This window comes from Trachemys scripta, chromosome 7 (assembly GCF_013100865.1).
Source record: "Trachemys scripta elegans isolate TJP31775 chromosome 7, CAS_Tse_1.0, whole genome shotgun sequence".
Taxonomy (NCBI): domain Eukaryota; kingdom Metazoa; phylum Chordata; order Testudines; family Emydidae; genus Trachemys; species Trachemys scripta.
Window position 1 is genome coordinate 125,855,908 of NC_048304.1, and position 22,260 is coordinate 125,878,167.

Consider the following 22,260-nt stretch of genomic DNA (forward strand, 5'->3'; position numbering starts at 1 on the left):
GTGTTTGCCCCGCCCTGATCCAGGGCCTGGGCTCTGAACTATTCGCTCGCTCAGCCCCTGCAGTCAAGGGCCTGAGCCTAACTGTGTTTGCCCCGCCCTGATCCAGGGCCTGGGCTTTGAACTATTCGCTCGCTCAGCCCCTGCAGTCAAGGGCCTGAGCCTAACTGTGTTTGCCCCGCCCTGATCCAGGGCCTGGGCTCTGAACTACTTGCTCACTCAGGCCCCTGCCCCCAAGTGCTCTTGAAGATAGTGAACAAGAGGGTCGAGGGGAGGTCCTAGCTGGAGAGGTGATGTCCCACGGTGTCCAGACCTGCCACTGGTACAGGCCTGGACCCATCCTCATCTGGTCCATTGTCACTTAGAAGGAGGCCAGTGCTGCGGTTGCTGCCTGGCCCATGGTGCCCAGGACTGCGGGGCGGGATGTTCCCCAACCCGAATGGGATACGGATGACCTCACCTCCGAGTCAGCAGAAGAAGAGTCTGATAGCTCTGACGATGGAGGGGCAGAGCCCGCTGAGACTGAGAGGGGTGGCAGTACTGGCGACACCATCGGAGGTTTGCCCCTTGACTGCTCCAGCTTTTGTGGACGCTTGGGAGGTAACAATACTGTAGGCTCTTGACGCAGCGAGGTAGGTGCAGGCATCGGTGCTGGTTGTAAACCTTCTAGTACTGCCTGTGAATTGGTACCAAGAGGCTAAGCAGGTTCCTTGCGGCTGCGCATGTCTCCAGAGTGGTTGGGAGGGCGCTGCAGAGATCTTTCACGGGACGGCCCGACAGACCTGCCACAGGTTCCAGAGGCAGCAATCTCCTCTCGCTAGGCGAGGAGTGCTCCAGGGAGAGCCCCTCCCCTGAATGTTTCACAGAGTCTCTGCCTCTACTTGGCTCCGGTACTGAACCTGAGGAAGGCCTGAGCCTTTTCCTCAGTACCAGCGACTGGGACAGAGGACATCTCCACACTGAAACGGACGTCCTGTGGGTACTTCCCCCAAGTGATGACTCTGATGGAGGGCAAAGTGCTGCCTCCGTAAGTAAGCACGTGAGCCTTTGTGTTGCCTTTGAGCGGGGCTTGATCCCTTTACAAACGGGACATTTGTCTCTAATGTGGGATTTTCCCAAGTGGCGTAAGCAGGCCAGGTGTGGGGCGCCGACTGGCACAGGCTTAGCACAAGGCCAGCAGGACGTAGCCCCGGAGAGCTGGGCATTGTTCTGGTACCGATCCCGGTACCGAAAGATAAAAAGTGGTCAAAAAAGGCCTAAAATGCAAACCTAGCACTGAGAACTGGCTAATGTCTAACAGCAACAGGCGATATACACACAGGAGTGGGGAACACGTTTGTCACAAGCCTGGCAGTGCTCTGACAACCATCAGTGGCAGCAAGAAGGAGCTGAGAGGGGGCAGGGTTGTTCTGCCCTCTCACACCAGGGTGGCGACAGAGGGCTCTCGGACCACCCCGCTGGGCCCCGCGGAGGGAACGCTCCCCGACCCCGGTGCACGAGGTGCCCACCTGCAGTGCAATGTGCCCGTGCAAGCCATCAAAGACGAACCTGGAAAGCTGAGGCTCACGGGGAAGGGGAGAGGACATGGAACAATTTACACCACAAAAGCCAACACCCGGTGGTGCTCAGTGCCGCTAGCCAGGGTTTGGATTGCAGCCCCTGGTTTGTAACGTGCCCCTCGTTGTCAGGGGAGTGCGTGGGGCTCAGCTTGTTCCCTAGATCATAGGTAGGTTCCTAGGGGCATGGGCGGCGCGTCCCGTAGGCTGGGGAAGACTGTGCCGACCCAACCAGCCCTGCATGGCCCCGCTCACGCTCCTCCCCGAAGTCCTGCTAAGTGCTTGCCCTTCCCCCTTGACCCCAGCCCCGGCATGTTGCTCCTCCTCAGGGCGGTCAGGACTTGTGGTGGTTGGGGCTGCCCAGTGCTGTGTGTGTGTGTGGGGGGGAGGGGGCGGGGGGAGGCACTGGGGCTGTTCGACCCGTGCTTGGGGGGAGCAGGGAGGGGACTGCCCTTTGCTCGGGGGCTCCACGCCACCTGCCCTGCAACTCCCGGCCGACGGAGGGGGCGGTTCCCGAGCTCTGAGCTGCTGTGGGCGCCGGGGATCCTGCAAAGCTCCTGGTCTCCACAGATGGCAGGGGTACCCCAGAGCTCCAAGCCCCACAGGCGGGAGGGGGACAGGGACACCAGAACTTGGAGCGGCCCCCGCAGCTGCCCAACCTCTGCAGGCAGTTGGGCTCCCTGGTTTGTCAGGGATATTTTCAGTAAACGTCAGGGGCAGGTCATGGACTTCCAGGAACTTTTCTTTATTGCCCGTGACCCGTCCGTAACTTTACTAAAAATACCCCTGACAAAATCTTTGCCTTACCCACGACACTCGAACATGCTCCAAGCCTCTCTGCCAATGGCGCTATTAACACTTTCATTTTGTAATTTGGGGAGTCAGGTGAGAAATCAAGCATTAACCTCTTGCTGACAAGCCCATCCTGGACTGGAATCTGGGAGTTGACATAAAAGATTTCTGTGGGAATCTATTCTCCGGCCCTGTATCCTAGTTACAGTGCTGTGCAGTGGTTTGTAGGTTATTCCTATAGGTGGATTCCCCCTGGGCACCCAGTTTCTGTTTCCTATGTAGGGTGGCAGAGAATCCAGCAGTAATGTATTTACCATTGGACTGAGTCTTTTTCCCTCTGGCTCCGGTGGGTTTAGATCCAGGCCACCAGCCTGTGAGAGGCAACAGCCAGAGGTGCAAAGAGAAGCAGGATACACAGAAGGACTTTCAAATTGTCCAGTGGCGCACCACATGCAGCTTCCTTCTCACCTGTCCCGTGCAGCCTTGCCAAACCCGGATGCTGTCTGCCTACCTTACTAGGTATCAGGAACCCAGGCAACAAAGGAAGCTTGGGGGAGAGTTTTTTCCCCTTTCTGCAATTTGGTAGCCTGGGAGGGGTGACTAGTTATTCAGAGATTCCAAGGCCGGAAGGGTCACTGTGATCACCTAGTCTGACCTCCTGTCTAGCACAAGCCAGAGAACGGCCCCGACGTAATTCCTAGCCCAGATCCTTTAGAAAGGCAGTGCCAGCGCTGGAGCTCCATCGCAGCCCTTGCTAAGTTGTCCCAATGGATAATTACGTTCACTGTTAAAAATGTACGCCCTATTTCCAGCCTTAATTTATCCCGCCACTGGCTCTTTAGACCTGTCTCTGCTAGACTGGAGAAGCCATTATTAAATCTCTGTTCCCCAGGTAGATACTTACACGCCCAGCCCAGGGGAATAGCCAGGGCCGTAGCAACAAAGAACGTGGCCCCCTCCGAACGGTGGCCCCCTCCGAACATATGTCCGGGCGGGGCCCCTTACAATGCAGAAACTGGAATGTGGTATTTATTTTGCCACTTTTAGGGGCCCCCTTCTTTGCGGGGCCCCCTCCGGTCGAAGGGTACGAAGGGCGCTCGCTACGCCTCTGGGAATAGCAAAGGCTAATGCATCCCTGCCAGGGCGTGTGTCCTATTGAGCTGCCGGGGGACGGCCTTTCCCGCCATTTAAGCACAGTCCAGTGGCTGAGGAGGTGGTTTCCAGGGGTCTGTCCCTTTCACAGTGACCGTGTGACCCTAGACAAGATGTTAACTCTGCCCTAAACAACAACATCGCATTGCTGCAGAGCTGCTAGTTGTGGAAAGTAAAAGGAATGGTGAATACCTACTGTTGCCAGGTAACAGCATCCACGGTGCGGCCAGCCACCTTCATGAACCTGTAGGAAACACATGAAGAAACCATGTAAGCCTGATGTTGTGACCGCGGTTGATGAGCAACAGACACTCCCCCCAACTCACGTGATGGCAGACACCGTCACTGCACTGACTGCTGCTGAACTAGATTCGTGTGTCCTTACATGGAAAGAACCAACCGAGCAATTATTATAAGTGTCTGTTGCATCTCCAGCTCCGAACACAGGAGGAGGAGAAAGCCAACCCAAGACCAAGGCCTTGAGCATTCTTCCGGGACATCAGATCTAGGAGGATTATGGAGGCACTTCAGGAGCTCCATAGTTAAGGTGGCAACAAGGTATGTGCATGAATTAGTCTCTTGATAGTTCATGACTCGGAAGTCTAAGCCCATGGAAGATGCTCATCCCCACACAACAGTCATTGTTAAATTAGAGTTCAGGTTGTTCAAGTGTATTTCCTCGCACGCCTAATACCAAAACCAAGGCGGTTCTAGATTACAGATTCCATTCACACCCAGCACACTGCCAGTCTCCAAGCATTACCTTCCTGCCACCAACACACTAATGGCCTCCCTAGTGCTGTCACTTCCTTGTCAGCAATACCATCACCCTCAATGCTCACATCGGAAACCATGCCCCCAAAACCACACTGCAATGCACAGTCTGTGACTAGTCACAGAGGGTCCTGTGGCACCTTTAACACTAACAGAAGTTAAAGGTGCCACAGGACCCTCTGTGACTTTTTACAGATTCAGACTAACACGGCTACCCCTCTGATACTTGAGTCTGTGACTAGTTTGTTATAAAACACATTATGAATATACATACAAAAATATCGATTTGTATATTTTAATGACAGTTGTGTGCGTGTGTTGAGCAGTGAGCATTGTACTGTGATATTTTTGGGAAGTCACTGTAACTATTGTGACATACGGGAGAGTTCTCCAGACCCGTCTCATCTCTTGCCCTGTAACCTGGGTTCCCACAACACATCCCCAGTCCCGGATTCCTCCCCAAAATGTATACACAACTTGCCACCCTAAATGGAGTTACCCAGACAATGTAATTTAAACACACTGGATTGGATTAAACAATAAAACCAGATTAACAACAAAGGAAGATAGGATCTTAAGTAAGACTGAGTACAAGTCATGAGGCATAAAAGTCAGCAATGGCTGTAAGAAAAAGAAAGACAAGCACTTCCTAACGTAACAAACTAGATTTGATTCCAGATAAATTCCTTACCACATCCTTCAGGCGGTATTACTGACCAAAATCTTCAGACCATAGTCCAGCGGTTTGTTCTTTTGTATTCTTAGGGGCAAAGAGGGAGATGGACAGGGACAGGGACAGGGAGAGAAATCCCTTGCAGTGTTTGCCCTAGGGTTACCATATTTAAAAAATAAAAAAAGAGGACACTCCATGGGCCCTGACCCCGCCCCTTTCCCACCCCCGGCCCCGCCCCAACTCCACCCCTTCCCCCTCCCCTTCCCCAAAGTCCCCGCCCTAACTCCCCCTCCTCCCTTCCAGCCACGCGAAAAGGGCTGCCCGAGCGCTACCGGCGTCACAGTTTGCTGGGCAGCCTCCAGACCCTGCGCCCCCAGCCGGCGCTTCCCCAGCGCAGCTGGAGCCCGGGAGGGGAAGTGCCCGGCCGGTATTTTTCCCAGACATGTTCGGCTTTTTGGCAATTCCCCCCGGACGGGGCTTTGATTACCAAAAAGCCGGACATGTACAGGAAAAACCGGACATATGGTAACCCTAGTTTGCCCCTCGCTTTTATCATTCAGTCTATTCATTTCATTTGGTGGCCCCTAGTTCTTGTGTAATGAGAAGGAGTAAATAACACTTCCTGATTTACTTTCTCCACACCCGTCATGATTTTATAGACTCGATCATATCCCCCCTTAGTCGTTTCTTTTCCAAGCTGAAAAGTCCCAGTCTTATTAATCTCTCCTCACAAGGAAGCCATTCCAGACCCCTCATCATTTTTGTTGCCCTTTTCTGAACCTTTTCCAAATTCCAATATATCTTTTTGGAGATGGGGCAACCACATCTGCACACAGTATTCAAGATGTGGGCACACCATGGATTTATATAGAGGCAATATGATATTTTCTGTCTTATTATCTATCCCTTTCTTAATGATTCCCAACATTCTGTTTGCTTTTTTGACTGCCGCTGCACATTGAGTAGATGTTTTCAGAGAATTATCCACAATGACTCCAAGATCTCTTTCTGGAGTGGTAACAGCTAATTTAGATCCCATCATTTTATATGTATAGTTTGGATTATGTTTTCCAATGTACATTACTTTGCATTTATCAACATTGAATTTCATCTGCCATTTTGTTGCCCAGTCACCCAGTTTTGTGAGATCCCTTTGTAGCTCTTCGCAGTCTGCCTGGGACTTAACTATCTAGAGTAGTTTTGTATCGTCTGCAAATTTTGCCACCTCACTGTTTACCCCTTTTTCCAGATCATTTATGAATGTTAAAGACTGGGCCCAGTACAGACCCCTGGGGGACACCACTATTTACCTCTCTCCATTCTGAAAACTGACCATTTATTCCTACCCCTTGTTTCCTATCTTTTAACCAGTTACCCATCCAGGAGAGGTCCTTCCCTTTTATCCAATGACCGCTTACTTTGCTTAAGATCCTTTGGTGAGGGACCTTGTCAAAGGCTTTCTGAAAATCTAAGTACACTATATCCACTGGATCCCCCTTGGCCACATGCTTGTTGACCTCCTCAAAGAATTCTAGTAGATTGGTGGGGCATGAGTTCCCTTTACATAAACCATGTTGACTATTCCCCAAGAAAGTATGTTCATCTACGTGTCTGACAATTTTGTTCTTGACTATAGTTTCAACCAGTTTGCCTGATACTGAAGTCAGGTTTACCGGCCTGTAATTGCCAGGATCACTTCTGGAGCCCTTTTAAAAAATTGGCATCATATTAGCTATCCTCCAGTCATTTTGTACAGAAACTGATTTAAATGATGGTTACAAACTACAATTAGTAGTTCTGCAATTTCACGTCTGAGTTCCTTCAGCTCTCTTGGGTGAATCCCATCTGGTCCTGGTGGCTTATTACTGTTTAGTTTATCAGTTTGTTCCAAAACCTCCTCCACTGACACCTCAATCTGGGACAGTTCCTCAGATTTGTCACCTAAAAACAATGGCTCAGGTTTGGGAATTTTCCTCACATCCTCAACTGTGAAGACCAATGCAAAAAATCCATTTAGTTTCTCTGCAATGGCCTTATTGGCCTTGAGTGCTCCTTTAGCATCTCAGTCGTCCAGTGGCCTCACTGGTTGTTTAGCAGGCTTCCTGCTTCTGATGCACTTAAAAAATTTTTTGCTATTACTTTTTAGTCTTTAGCTAACTGTTCCTCAAATTCTCTTTTGGCCTTCCTAATTAAGACTAAAGCAGACTGTTAAGAACTTCAAAAAGATCTCACAAAACTAAATGATTGGGCAACAAAATGGCAAATGAAATTTAATGAGGATAAATGTAATTGGAAAAAATAACCCCTTCTATACAATATGATGGGGGCTAATTTAGCTACAACTAATAAGGAAAGAGATCTTGGAGTCATCCTGGATAGTTCTCTGAAGACGTCCACGCAGTGTGCAGCGGCAGTCAAAAAAGCAAACAGGATGTTAGGAATCATTAAAAAAGGGATAGAGATAAGATGGAGAATATCTTATTGCCCTTATATAAATCAATGGTACGCCCACATCTCGAATACTGTGTACAGATGTGGTCTCCTCATTTCAAAAAAGATATACTGGCATTAGAAAAAGTTCAGAAAAGGGCAACTAAAATGATTAGGGGTTTGGAACGGGTCCCATATGAGGAGAGATTAAAGAGGCTAAGACTTTTCAGCTTGGAAAAGAGGAGACTAAGGGGGGATATGATAGTGGTATATAAAATCAGGAGTGGTGTGGAGAAAGTGAATAAGGAAAAGTTATTTACTTGTTCCCATAATATAAGAACTAGTGGCCACCAAATGAAATTAATGGGCAGCAGGTTTAAAATAAAAGGAAGTTCTTCTTCACACAGTGCACAGTCAACCTGTGGAACTCCTTGCCTGAGGAGGTTGTGAAGGCTAGGACTATAACAGGGTTTAAAAGAGAACTAGATAACTTCATGGAGGTTAAGTCCATCAATGGCTATTAGCCAGGACGGGTAAGGAATGGTGTCCCTAGCCTCTGTTTATCAGAGGCTGGAGATGGATGGCAGGAGAGAGATCACTTGATCATTGCCTGTTAGGTTCACTCCCTCTGGGGCACCTGGCATTGGCCACCGTCGGTAGACAGGATACTGGGCTGGATGGACCTTTGGTCTGACCCAGTCTGGCCACTCTTATGTTCTAATTATATTTTTACACTTCATTTGCCAGAGTTTATGCTCCTTTCTATTTTCCTCACTAGGATTTAACTTCCACTTTTTAAAGGATGCCTTTTTGCCTCTCACTGCTTCTTAAACTTTGTTGTTTAGCCGCAGTTGCACTTTTTTGGTTCTCTTACTATGTTTTTTAATTTGGGGAATACAGTTAAGTTGAGCCTCTATTATGGCGTCTTTAAAAAGTTTCCATGCAGCTTGCAGGGATTTCACTTTTTGCGCTGTACCTTTTAACTTCTGTTTAACCAACTTCCTCATTTTTGTGTAGTTCTCCTTTCTGAAATTAAATGCTTGGGCTGCTGTGGTGTTTCCCCCACCACAGGGATGTTCAATTTTATTATATTATGGTCACTATTACCAAGCGGTCCAGCTAATTCACCTCTGGGACCTGATCCTGTGCTCCATTTAGGACTAAATCAAGAATTGCCTCCCCTCTAGTGGGCTCCAGCACTAGCTGCTCCAAGACGCAGTCATTTAAGGTGTCAAGAAACTTTATCTCTGCATCCTGTCCTGAGCTGACATGTACCCAGTCAACATGGGGATAGTTGACCCTTGGGGTAAGTTTGTTATCACTCAATCAGGGTGAACTGCAAACAGAACGAGGCAGACAAACTCCAGACGCTGGTGGATATTCCAATACTTAGATTTACCAACCAGCCCAAAACAGCTTCTGTATTACCTCACTGGTTACTCAGAAGTTTAAACAATGCAGTTCTCTTAAAGTGCCCAGCCTTAGGCCTTTGTTCAGACAGACACATCAGATACGATGATGGTTACTGAAAATCTTATCTCATCATATAAAAGAAAAGGTTCTTCCACCCCCAAAGGATCAGCCACATACCCAGGTTCAATTATAAATTAGATCTTACCCAAAATACACACTATAGTCAATTCTTATTAACTAAACTAAAATTTATTAAAAAAGAAAAGAGAGAGTGTGTTGGTTCAAAGATCAATATACAGACAGACTTGAATTCAATTCTTGAGGTTCAGATACATAGCAGAGATGAGCTTGTTGTTGCCAAAAGTCCTTTTAGAAATAGTCCAGAGGTTATAGTCCAATGTTCATATTCAGGGTGGCTCCAGTCAGTGACTGGGGATCTCAATCTTTGTGGCTTAAGGTTTCCCCCTCTTGAAACCCAAAGCAGCTCTGAGATGATGTTGAATCGTGTCCCAAGGTTCTTATACATTTCCAGTAGCCTTTTGGCCTGAGAAAACAATAGGTCTAACTCTCCTTCTCCCAAACATCCTGGCAATTAGCACAGGGTAATTTATCCATTACACAGTTCAGATACAGGTTAACACAACCTTCAAAGAGACATAGAGACAATAATACTATTTCCCTCAAGTGTCTTCCTAAATGTTAATATTCCTTTTTTGATCTTTGAATTAAAGTTATAGCAATAGACAAGACTTGTTTGCTGACATCACAAGCCCTGAGCACACAGCTCCCCTTCTCTCTCTAACAATGCCGTCTGCATTTCAAAGCTCTGTTCATTTACAGATCCTCCTAACCAGTCTCTAAAGTTCAGCCATGTCAGGTCAGTCTGGGAGTTAATTAACTCTTTCTGGCCCTGTCATCTTTCAATGAGATATTATATTACACTCATAACGTCACAGTTTATTGGGGTGTGCTTGCTGCTGGACTGAAATACGCCATGGTCTGTTGTTTGGGGGACCGTGTGCTGATCATGGTGCTAGGTAAGGCTGAGTGGGTTTGGGGTGCAGGAGGGGGCTCCAGGCTGGGGGGTGGAGCTGAGGGATTCAGAATGTGGGAGGGGGCTGTGTGTTGAGGCAGGGGGGTGGGAGTGGGGGGCAGGCTCTGAGGATGAAGGGTTTGGGGTGCAGGAGGGGGCTCCAGGCTGGAGGGTGGGGCCGAGGGATTCGGAGTGCGGTAGGGGACTGCGGGTTGAGGCAGGGGGTTGGGGTGCAGGATGGGGTACTGGCTCTGGGCTGGGGGTGCAGGCTCTGGGGTGGGGCGGGGGATGAGGGGTTCAGGGTGTGGGAGGGGGCTCTGGGCTGGGTAGGAGGTTGGGGTGCAAGGGGGGGTGAGGGGTCTGGCTGGGGTTGCAGGCTCTGGGGTGGGGCCAGGGATGAGTGGTTTGGGGTGCAGAAAGGGCCTCTGGGTTTGGGAGGAGCTCAAGGCTGGGGCAGGGGTGTGAGCTTATCTCGGGCGGCTTCTGGTCAGTGCGCAGCAGGGATAAGGTGCGCTCCCTGCCTGTCCTGGCACCGTGCTTCACCCCGCAAGCGGCCAGCAGGTCCAGCTCCTAGGCGGGGGGGCCCAGGAGGTTCCGCTCGCTGCTCTCGCCAGCAGACACCTCCCCCCAGCTCCCACTGGCCATGGTTCCTGGTCAATGGGAATGTGGAGCCGGTGATCGGGGTGGAGGCAGCATGTGGGGCCCCGTGGCCCCCCTGCCTAGGAGCCAGGACAGGTAGGGACTAGCCTGCCTTAGACCCGCAGCACTGACGACTGGACTTTTAACAGTCAGTGGTGCTGACCAAAGCCGCCAGGGTCCCTTTTCGACCGGGTGTTCCGATTGAAAACTGGGCACCTGGCAACCCTGCCCAAAAGGACAGCTGTTGGTACCTTTAATCCCATCTAAGACTCGGTCAGACCAGGAAGGTTTCTTTCTAAAATCTCTCTCCAGCTAAAAGGTGGAGGAACAAGGGATGTTGTGCAAATGAAACTCTTATTTAATAACATTCAAAATGTTTTAACTGTTCCCACTCCCCCCGCCGCTCCCCTTATCATTAATAAACGGTTAAAAGGTTGTTGAATGTTGCTTTTGCCATGATACTAAGCAGGTTGTGGTTTCTGTACCCCAAACCCCGAACCTGGTTTAGCACCAGTTAATGTTGGCCAATGACAGGGTCATGTTAACGTCTTTGACTCTTTGGGCCCATTTATGCCATCGAAATGAATATAGAGCAAAGATGAGATAATCAGTCAAAAAACTTCAGGGGGAAAAAGGGACCATTTTGGAACTCTTCTAATTCTTTCCGCATAAAACCAACATTAAGACGACTGTGAAAGATTCTAATTCTGCTCAGGGTTCAACTTTGAGTTTGTTATGTACAAATATCAGTAAAATGGCAAAAATCAAAGCCTTAAAGATCCCATTAAACTTAACCCTTCTGACTCAGTTAAACTCCATAGTTAGAGATAAGAGTAGTGATCCTTAACCTCCCTAGCAGAGCCAGATCTAGGCATGACAAGCGCTCGACAAGGATTCTTACTAGTGTGTAATGTAATTCCTGTGCAGATGTTGCTGGCACATACGTACAGCACACCCTCGCTATAACACTCTTCACAATAACGAACCTTGGACTACAACGAACCTGGTCCCTGGATCCCCCCTCGAGCCCCACTGCGGTGCTGGGGCTGGAGGAGCTGTCAGCCCCCGCCCCCACAGGTCTCTTTTGCACTAACACAGAAATGACTTGGATCCCGAGGGGGTCGTTCTAGCACGGCTGTGCTGTGCCTGAACAGACATAGTTATTGTTAGAGTAGCACACACGCCCCGGAGGGTTAGTCATCAATTTCAGGCCAGAAGGGACCGTTTATGATCCTTCGGCTGTTTGAGCTGCAGTGTCTCTCTGGAAAAGAGACCCAGTCTTGCCTTACAGGCTGCCAGGGATGGAGAACCCACCCCCTCTAGGTTGTTAATGAATCAGTGTACAAACCTGCACCTTATTTCTAGTCTGAATCTGTCTAGCATCAGCTGCCAGCCATTGGATCTCCATCTGCCTTTTCCTGCTAAATCAAAGAGCCGTCTATTCCCAGAAATCTCTGCCCAATGGAAATACTTTTAGATGGTGATCCCCTTGAAAAAATAGCAGGTGTTCAGGTCAGGATGGACAAAAATTGATCATTTTTAAAAAGTTAAAAAATTGATTTAAATCAGGTTATTTAAATTAAAGACAGGTTTATTCATAAAAATAAACCTACTTAAAATTAAATTTGAAATTGACAAACTATAACCCATTCAAGCTATTGAAGCACATGAGCTGATCAGTGGGCCCCACTATTGTTTTCCGGTGGGTGCTCCAGAACCAGAGCACCCTGGAGCTGGCACCTCTGATTGCAGCGTAACAATAATACGTCCTGCAAGTTCTTAGCATGTGCAGGGGACAGCTTTCTGATTCAAAAAGTTGAGGAAACAACGAGGGGGGTCATCCATTTTGGATCTGATTTTGACCCCCAGGGATGAATTAGTTGCGAACGGGAAGGTGGTTGGGAACTTGGGAGGAAGTGATCACGATCTGATAAAATTCAAGATCCTAGGAAAGAAGGACATGAGAACAGCAGAACTGGACTTCAGACAGGCGAGTTCAACCGATTCCGAGAAATAGCAGGCGAGGTCCCATGGAAAGACCAATCAGGACCGTCCCTAGCCATTTGGGTGCCCTATGCAGCCCCCCTGCTAGGAGCCAGGGGAGTGGAGCGGGCTGGGGCCAGGTCGCTCCACTTACCACGCGGTGAGTGCAGGCCCGGCCCCTCCAGCCGTCCTCACAGGTGTGGGGGCAGAGAAGGGGCTGGGGCAGAGTGGGGGGGGGGGCATGGGGAAGAGGCGGAGCAGGGGCTAGAGCAGCACAAGCCGCGCAGGACATCAGGAAATGTGGTTGCTCAAATTTCCTGGTGCCCTACGCAGCTGTGTACTTTGCATATGGGTAGGGATGGCCCTGAGACCAATTAAGAAGAAAAGGAGTCGAAGGAGACTGGCAGTTCCTAAAAGATGTAAATTGGAGACTCAACATCAAGCTATTCCAACACAGAGGAAAGATAAGAGCCATGGGAGACCAGTTCGGCTGCACAAGGAGCTTTTTAGCTATCTAAAAACCAAAAGGGATCCATACAGGAAATGGAGAGAGGGGCATGTCACCAGGGAAGTAGACAAGCGAGTAGCATGAGCATGTAGGGACAAAATGAGGAAAGCCAAGGCAAAGAATGAGTTACCGCTCATAAGGAATGTTAGAGACAACAAGAAGGGGTTCTTCAAATAACAACAAAGAAAGATCAAGGGTGGTGTGTGGGTCCGCTGCTCAGTGGAGGTGGTGAGCTGGTAACAGAAGATGATAGGAAGGCAGAGTTGCTCAATGTCAACTTTGCTTCAGTCTTCTCCCAAAAAATAACATGACCAGACGACTAGCGAAGTTATTATAGGCAATCAAGGGGAAGGGAGGCAGATCGGGATAAGTAAAGAACACGTCAGAGATCTTCTGACCAATTTGAACGAAATCACATCAGTGGGGCTGGATGCTATTCACTCGAGGGTGCTGAAGGAATTAGCTGAAGAAATCGCAGACTCACTGGCAATAATATTTGCAAACTCGGTCTTCACGGCTGAGGATGTGAGGGAGATTCCCAAACTTGAGCCAGTCTGAGGAACTGTCCCAGACTGAGGTGTCATTGGAGGAGGTTTTGGAACAAATTGATAAACTAAACAGTAATAAGTCACCAGGAGCAGATGGTATCACCCAAGAGTTCTGAAGGAACTCAAATGTGAAATTGCAGAACTACTAACTGTAGTTCGTAACCTATCATTTAAATCCACTTCTGTACCAAATGACTGGAAGATACCTAATGTGATGCCAATTTTCAAAAAGGGCTCCAGAAGTGATCCCGGCAATTACAGGCAGGTAAGCCTGACTTCAATACCACGCAAACTGTAAAGAACAAAATTGTCAGACACATAGATGAAAATAATTTGTTGGGGAAGAGTCAACATGGTTTTTGTAAATGGAAATCATGTCTCACCAATCTACTAGAATTCTTTGCGGGGGCGTTATCTGATTAAAATATGACCATGCAGATCATTGTTGCTACCACTGTTATATAATTGCAACAAATCTTATACAAAGTGTGTCAAGTAAGGTGTTATGATTAACTGAATATGATTATGCTATTTGTATGCATGTACCTTCGTTGTACCTGAAGTTATGAGTATTGGCGCTATACCTGGATTTCAAATGTTTGCTCCTGGGTAGCACCCACAAGGTGTTTAGCCTGCACATCTTGAAGAGACTATTCAAATTAAGTGGTTCATCAAGGAACACTTAACTCACAATGGACCATGGGAGACACCTATCTACAGATAATTGGCTTTCCTGCTAATGACTAAGAGAAATCAGGCATGGACATGTGACTTTCCCATGTGACTCCAAACTCCACCTTTTACCTGTAATTTTCCACTAGCTGTGCTGAGGGCTTTGTTTGAAACAATGGGATTACCGCCACATGGCAGAAGCTATAAAAGGTGCTGGAAACACCTTCATTTTGCCTCTTTCCTGCCCAAACCTCTGGACTATGGACTAATACTAATGGGAGCATCTAACCAAGAGACTGAGGAAGAAAAACCAAACGCACAAATACAGAATGGAAGATAACTGGCTTGGCAGCAGCACGGCTGAGAAGGATTTGGGGGTTATGTTAAGGTTGTGATCCACCATGAGTCAACAGTGCGAGGCGGTTGTAAAAAAAGCAAATGCAATGTCAGGTTGCATGAACAGAGGCACAGCACACAAGTCACAGGAGGTGACAGTACCGCTCTATTTGGTGCTGGGTAGGCCTCAGCTGGAGAACTGTGTCCAATTTTGGTCACCAATGTATAGAAAGGATGTAGAGAAACTGGAAAGGATCCAGGGGCGAGTGACAAAGATGATCAAAGGCATGGGTGGCAGGTACCGCAGGCCGGGGGAGGCTATGCCTCCTCAAACAGCCCCAGGTAGCCCTGCCCATGCTCTGCCCCCAGACCCCTTCCTGCTTGCCGCTCCCTCCTTGGCCCGAGCTCAGGCAAGCTGCTCCTCTTCCTGGAAGCGGGCTGGGACTGGGGCTAGGGTGGGCCAGCCTGCTGCTGGGACTCGGGGTGGCTGGGGCCGCACAGCGCTGAGGGGCCCCCGGGTGCTGGGGCCACACCTCCCAGGGCTGGGAGTATGCCGCCCAGTGCTAGGGGCGCTGGGGATGGAGGGTCAGCAGGGCCACAGGTCAGAGGGGCGGGGGCGGGGCCAGGGCCTAGCCTCCCCAAATGAGCAGCTCCCTTGCCACCCATGATCCAAGGGACGCAATGCAGCCATATGGGCAAAGGCTGAAGGAACTGGCTATGTTCAGTTGGGAAAAGAGGAGATGAAGGGGGGAATATGATTGTGGCTGAAAGGCTGCCATAAAAAGAGACAGAGAAAAGTTGTTCTCTTTTGCCACAGAGGGCAGGACAAAAGGCAGTGGGTTCAAACTACAGCCCAGCAGATTTAGATTACGTTTCAGGAAAATCTTCCGAATTGTCAGAGCAGTCGGCCAATGGAACAGACGCCTGGGGAGGGTGTGGAAGCTCCTTCACTGGAGGTTTTCAAAAGGAGGCTGGAGCCATCTGGCTTGGATGGTTTAAATCCTGCATCTTGCGGGGGTTAGACTAGGTGACTCTTGTGGTCCCCATTATTCTATGATTCTATACATTAAACACAAAAAATATTAAGCTGTACATGTTTGCTGTCACGTTTTAAAGAAAACTCAAACTACTGAACTGGTGGAAATCACTTGCTAAGCACCCAGAACCAGAGTTTGTTGAAGTGCTAAACCAGCTGTTGACAACAGTAGACAGGTGGAATCTCCTTCCTTAGAGGTTTTTAAGGCCCAGCTTGACAAAGCCCTGGCTGGGATGATTTAGTTGGGGATTGGTCCTGCTGTGAGCAGGGGGGTGGACTAGATACGTCCTGAGGTCTCTTCCAACCCTGATCTTCTCTGATTCTATGAACAGTAGCCTCTCTTGCAGGTACAGAGAGAATATTTTCTTCATGTCTGTTTATTCACCTAGTTCAGCTCAATGACTAGTCTATTCAAAGTTACAAAACCAATTGGAAGCTGAAAAAGCAGGAAAGCTTATTTTCCTCTTCCAGTCTGAATAAAAACTAGGCATGAGGATGAGATCTACTAGTTCTAAAATCTTGAAACACATGGTGACCAGAAACAAATTAGTTCAATTCATTAACTACAGATGATATTGCCTTTGTTTAATAAATCGGTTAGTTTTAAACGAAAAATATGTTTTGATAAGAAACGAGTTTATGTATCCAGCACATTTAAGGTCGTTTATTTAATAAAAAAATAGAATGCGGTTTTTGTGCATTTTTAATTGCATTTGAAATTTTATCTCAGTAGAGCTTGACACAAATCACAAGTAAAAAAATTAATCTCATAAAGAAAAGCATCATTAACTGTTTTCTAACATAATTAATTTTTTTTTTTTTAAAAATCAAAGAAATATTAAATTAAGCTATACAATTGTTTAAATAAATGTATCTAGACATAATGTATCCTCCTGGCAAGCAAAAAGAAGCATCACATTTAGTGCAAAGGTTATATTTAGTTGCAAATCAATGATTTCTCAATCAGGCAGGGAGGAAAGGTGAAGGAGTTGCACTGTATGTAAGGGAGCAGTATGATTGCTCAGTGCTCCAGTATGAAACTGGAGAGAAGCCTGTTGAGAGTCTTTGGGTTAAGTTTAGAGGCGAGAGCAACAAGGGTGATGTCATGGTGGGTGTCTGCTATAGACCACGAGAGCAGGAGGAGGAGGAGGTAGACGAGGCTTTCTTTGGACAACTAAGAGAAGTTTCCAGATCACAGGCCCTGGTTCTCATGAGGGACTTCAATCACTCTGACATCTGCTGGGAGAGCAATACAGCAGTGCACAGACAATCCAGGAAGTTTTTGGAGAGTGTTTGGGACAACTTCCTGTTGCAAGTTCCAGAGGAACCAACGAGGGGCCGTGCTCCTCTTGACCTGCTGCTCACAAACAGGGAAGAATTGGTAGGAGAAGTAGAAGCGGGTGGCAACCTGGGCAGCAGTGACCAAGAGATGGTCGAGTTCAGGATCCTCACAAAAGGAAGAAAGGAGAGCAGCAGAATAGGGACCCTGGACTTCAGAAAAGCAGACTTGGACTCCCTCAGGGAACAGATGGGCAGGATCCCCTGGGAGAATAACATGAGGGGGAAAGGAGTCCAGGAGAGCTGGCTGTATTTTAAAGAAGCCTTATTGAGGGCGCAGGAACAAACCATCCTGATGTGCAGAAAGAATAGCAAATATGGCAGGCGACCAGCTTGGCTTAACAGAGAAATCTTCGCTGAACTTAAACACAAAAAGGAAGCTTACAAGAAGTAGAAACTTGGACAGATGACTAGGGAGGAGTATAAAATATTGCTTGAGCATGCACGGGTGTAATCAGGAAGGCCACAGCACAATTGGAGTTGCAGCTAGCAAGGGATGTGAAGGGTAACAAGAAGGGTTTCACCCTCAGCAAGTTTGTGGATGACACTAAGCTGGGGGGAGAGGTAAATATGCAGGAGGGTAGAGATTGGGTCCAGAGTGACCTAGACAAATTGGAGGATTGGGCCAAAAGAAATCTGATGAGGTTCAACAAGGACAAGTGCAGCGTCCTGCACTTAGGAAGGAAGAATCCCATGCACTGCTACAGGCTGGGGACTGACTGGCTAAGCAGCAGTTCTCCTGAAAAGGACCTAGAGGTTACAGTGGACAAGAAGCTGGATAGGAGTCAGCAGTGTGCTCCTGTTGCTAAGTGTGTCCTAATCTTCTATGGCTGCTGTGACGCTGGCACACCAGGTACCAGCTCATGCCAAGGCCTCAGGCCTCACTCAACACTGACAAATGCGTATCTGGAAACCAGGCTGACTCACCTGTGTGTTCGAATTATTAAAATAGATATTAGAGTTGAAGAATGTGTTTATGGAATGCTAGTAGGATGCTGCAAGTACTGTTTTAATCCTACTTATAATGTCTGTCTCCCACACTATAAAATAAGGTTTAATTGTTTGCTCTGTAACTGTAAAAATGTTTGGTAAGACTAAATCCCCCCAGTCCAGGAAGAAACACTATCAAGTGTGACATAACCCCTCTTGTGGTGAATGAACATCTCCTCCCCAACCAAAGAAGGTCTACAGAAATCAGACAAGCCATTGTGGACAAAAGACTTTTTTGACTGCTTCCCCCACAGCCTGGAGAGGGTACGTGCCCAAGCCCTTGTCCCATCACAGCTCGAATGCTGGGGGAAGGGAATAAAAATGCCTGTTAAAAATTTATTATTCCTATGCTGCTGCACTCTGAGGGGTGAGGATTTCTAAGCATAAACCAGGAGTCCCCAGCTGTTTTGCCTGAGTTAGCCCTAAAGGATAGACAGAATCTGCTCACTATAGAAGTTAGGAAAAACTATTTAACTAGGACGGTGGTGAAGCATGGAATGGGTTACCTAGGGAGGTGGTGGAATCTCCTTCCTTAGAGGTTTTGACAGTCCGGCTTGACAAAGCCCTGGCTGGGATGATTTAGTTGGGGACTGGTCCTGCTTTGAGCAGGGGATTGGACTAGATACCTCCTGAGGTCCCTTCCAACCCTTAGATTCTATGTTTCTATGAATGAGTCATAACTCAGCCAGATTTGGGCAGATTTTCCATGGGAATGGCAAAGGTGCTTCCCTGCCAAACTTCAAGACCCTGCTCCAAAGCATGGGGGTGTAACAGGGTCTCAATTAAATGGCTGTGAGATTTTTTTTTAACATGGCCAAGCAATGTATTTTCATATAACCTCATTTTGACAAATGGCTGAATAATTTTAAAACAGCCTCCAAACAACTTCCGCCTGAGGCAGCCACCCCAAATGGTGAAACTTTGGCAAAGTTATAAGCACCGAAAACCAGGGTCTTATAACGGAGTAATGAGCAGCCTTAACTGGAGGTGGTTGTTACCTGCGCCCTTACATTAGTACCGGACATTTTATAGAACACCTTTCACCCCAAAGACTCCCAGTGTTCAAGAGGAGGATTATTCTTGGTGACCCTTCTGCCGTAATGGTATGTTAGAACTACACCTCTACCTCGATAGAACGCTGTCCTAGGAGCCAAAAAATCTTACTGCGTTATAGGTGAAACTGCGTTCTATCGAACCTGCTTTGATCCACTGGAGCGCGCAGCCCCGGCCCCCCAGAGCGCTGCTTTACCGCGTTATATCAGAATTCATGTTATATCGGGTCGCGTTATATCAGGGTAGAGGTGTATCATCAGGCCTCATCTCTTGAGGAGTAGCGCTCCGTATTATAATAATCCGTCTCCCTGGCCTTTTCCATTGGTTCCTGTGCGGTGTGGCTTAGAGCAGCCTTGACTGCTCTTGAACGCACTCACCGGTATAAGACGACCGGCAAACCCTTTTCGGGGAGATGCAGCTGTACCCGATGCACAGTTCTTTTGCCAGTAGAACATGTAACAGTTCCCCGAATAAAATAAGTGTGTCAGCAAAATAATTTTTTGCTGGTATAAACTTGTCCACCCTGGGGCTTTTGCACATACAGCTGTGTCAGTTAGGGGCAGCGATTTTTTCCTCATTCTAAACTGACAGCAAAGTCGGCAAAACTTTTCAGCGTAGACCAGGCTTCGGTGTTACACTGAAAAAACAAACAGTCACATTCCCACAGTTCCTAGAGAGAGAACAGCCGCCCCATCCGTTAGCATACTGCTATTCCCTACAAGCAGGAAGAGTTTGATACTTGAGCGCTGGACCAGCAGGACAACACATGCAGCTGCAGATAATCTAACCAACCCTAGGATGTCACTCTTCCACCACACAAATGCTGCTGAAAGACTAGGGCTATCAGTAAAAACCTAATTCCACAGAAGGAAGTTCAGAAACTAGTAGCTAAATCCATTTTGAGAAGTACATGTTGATATTTATACATTAGTGAACCTGCATTCTGTCCAGCAGGTGTGACGTCATGGAGCTGCTATGTAATAATCTAAGAATGCTGACATGTAACTTAGTTATTGAGGTAGACTGTATAACGTATTGTAACAGGGTCAGGCCAGATGGATACAGGAGAGTGTTAGAAGGCAGATATATTAGTCCCAGATTAAGTAGATCCCTTTTCCCTGGGTAAGGTAACAGGGGCAGTTCCAGAACAAGCAGGAACTTGCTGGAACCAATTAAGGCAGTCAGGCTAATTAGGACACCTGGAGCCAATTGAGAAGAAACTGCTAGAATCAGTTAGGACAGGCTGGCTAATCAGGGCACCTGAGTTTAAAAAGGACCTCATTTCTGTTTGTAGCGTGCAGGCGAGGAGCTGGGAGCAAGAGGCACTAGGAACTGAGAGTGGGAAGGCGTATTGCTGGAGGATTGAAGAGCACAAGCATTATCAGACACCAGGAGAAAGGTCCTGTGGTGAGGATAAAGAAGGTGTTGGGAGGAGGCCATGGGGAAGTAGCCCAGGGAGTTGTAGCTGTCAAGCAGAGCTGTAGTCCATAGGGCCCTGGGCTGGAACCCGGAGTAGAGGGCGGGCCTGGGTTCCCCTCAAACCTCCCAACTCCTGATCAGACACAGGAGGAATTGACCTGGACTGTGGGTTCTACCAGAGGGGAAGGTCTCTGGGCTGTTCCCTGACCCACATGGTGAATCTCTGAGGTGAACAAATCCGCCAATAAGTGCAGGACCCACCAAGATAGAGGGGGAACTTTGTCACAGTGTATTGGGGGAAGTGGTATGTTTATCATATGCCCTTAATGCTTCAATTCAATGGGGACTGTATAAGGCAACAGAATGACTGTCCCAATAAGAAGATCCAGGTGTGACGAACTGGGACTGTTCTTAATGTTTTCTCTGAATCCTGTGTGGGTGCCTCAATTTCCCCTATGCATTTCTTAAGTCTCTGGGTGTGTGGGATGGGGGTGTGTGATTGTAGCAGAGCCCGAGAGGGCCAGTGTGATACTGTCTGCACAGAGAATGGCCGACACTCTGTCTCCTGGCAACTGATGGCCTGGGCCCCTCCCCTGCAAGGTGCCAACTGAAGGTGTTGGAGAACAAAGAGATCAGGTGGCCTTCTGGCCCAGGAAAGAGACAAAGGCAGAGGAGGGGCTGGAGAGTTTCAGTTCGGAACTGGCTCGGAAAATGGAGGGAGGCCTAGATGGGGCTCTGGCCTCCCTACCCCAAGATGGACCTGACTTAGGGATCCTGTTTCTGTACGTACAAGCTCTGTTCTGGACTGTGTTCCTGTCATCTAATAAACCTTCTGTTTTACTGGCTGGCTAAGAGTCACGTCTGACTGTGGAGTTGGAGGGCAGAGCCCTCTGGCTTCCACAGGACCCCACCTGTACGGACTCGCTGCGGGAAGCGCACGGTGGCGCAGGGGATGCTGAATGCCCCGAGGTCAGACCCAGGAAGGTGGAAGCTGGGGAAGCTTCTTGCCTGGAGACAGTCTGCTCCCAAAGAGGAGGCTCCCCCAGAGTCCTGCCTGGCTTTGTAGGGAGCAGCTCCAGGGCATCGCCCGGGGACTCCGTGACACCAGGCACACCCTTGAAAGGCAATGGGGAAAACTCTTCACTTTGAGGGTCCTACCTACTGTCTCCAACAAACTGCAATCCTTGTTTTGCCAAAGCTGGGAGTTATCAGATGAAAGGACTACAAATATTTAAAAGGTGACGGGATGCCTGTGAATGGGGGGTGGCGGGTACTCAAGGGACTGGTCAGGAGCAGGGGGAAGGACACTGGTTTGTGAGTCAAGGGAAGATACTGTCACCCAAGCAAAGAGGCTTGGCAGAGCAGTCCGTAGACTCGGATTCCAAGGCCAGAAGTGACCATTGTGATCCTCTGGTCTGACGTCCAGCATTGCACAGGCCCGAGAACTTCCCCCAACATAATTACTAGAGCAGAGCTTTAAAAAAATCCAATCTTGGATTTACAAATTGTCAGTGATGGAGACTCCACCGTGACCCTTGGTAAATTGTTCCAAGGGTTAATCACGCTCACTGTTAACAATTTACACCTTATTTCTAGTCTGAATTTGTCTAGCTTCAATTTCCAGCCACGGGATCATGTCACACCTGTCTCTGCTAAACTGAAGAGCCCATTATTAAATATCTGTTTCCTGGTAGGTACTTCTAGACTGTAATCGAGTCACCCCGTAACTGTTGCTTTTTTAAGATACACAGATCGAGCTCCTTGAGTCTGTCACTATCAGGCGGGTTTTCTAATCCTTTAATCATTCCCGTGGCTCTTCTCTGACTCCTCTTCAATTTATCAACATCCTTCGTGAGCTGTGAACACCAGAACTGGGCACAGGATTCCAGCACTGGCCGCACCAGGGCCACATTCCAAG

General features: G+C 48.3%; 1 protein-coding gene across 1 annotated transcript in view; it reads right to left on the minus strand.

Moving 5' to 3' along the window:
- The window catches only part of HPSE2 (heparanase 2 (inactive)), a 255,716-nt gene that overhangs the window by 57,998 nt on the left and 175,458 nt on the right, over positions 1-22,260 (minus strand). Inside the window, exon 6 of the mRNA XM_034776404.1 lies at positions 3,694-3,741. Coding sequence (XP_034632295.1) covers positions 3,694-3,741 — 48 coding nt within the window. The remainder of the gene's footprint in view (positions 1-3,693; positions 3,742-22,260) is intronic.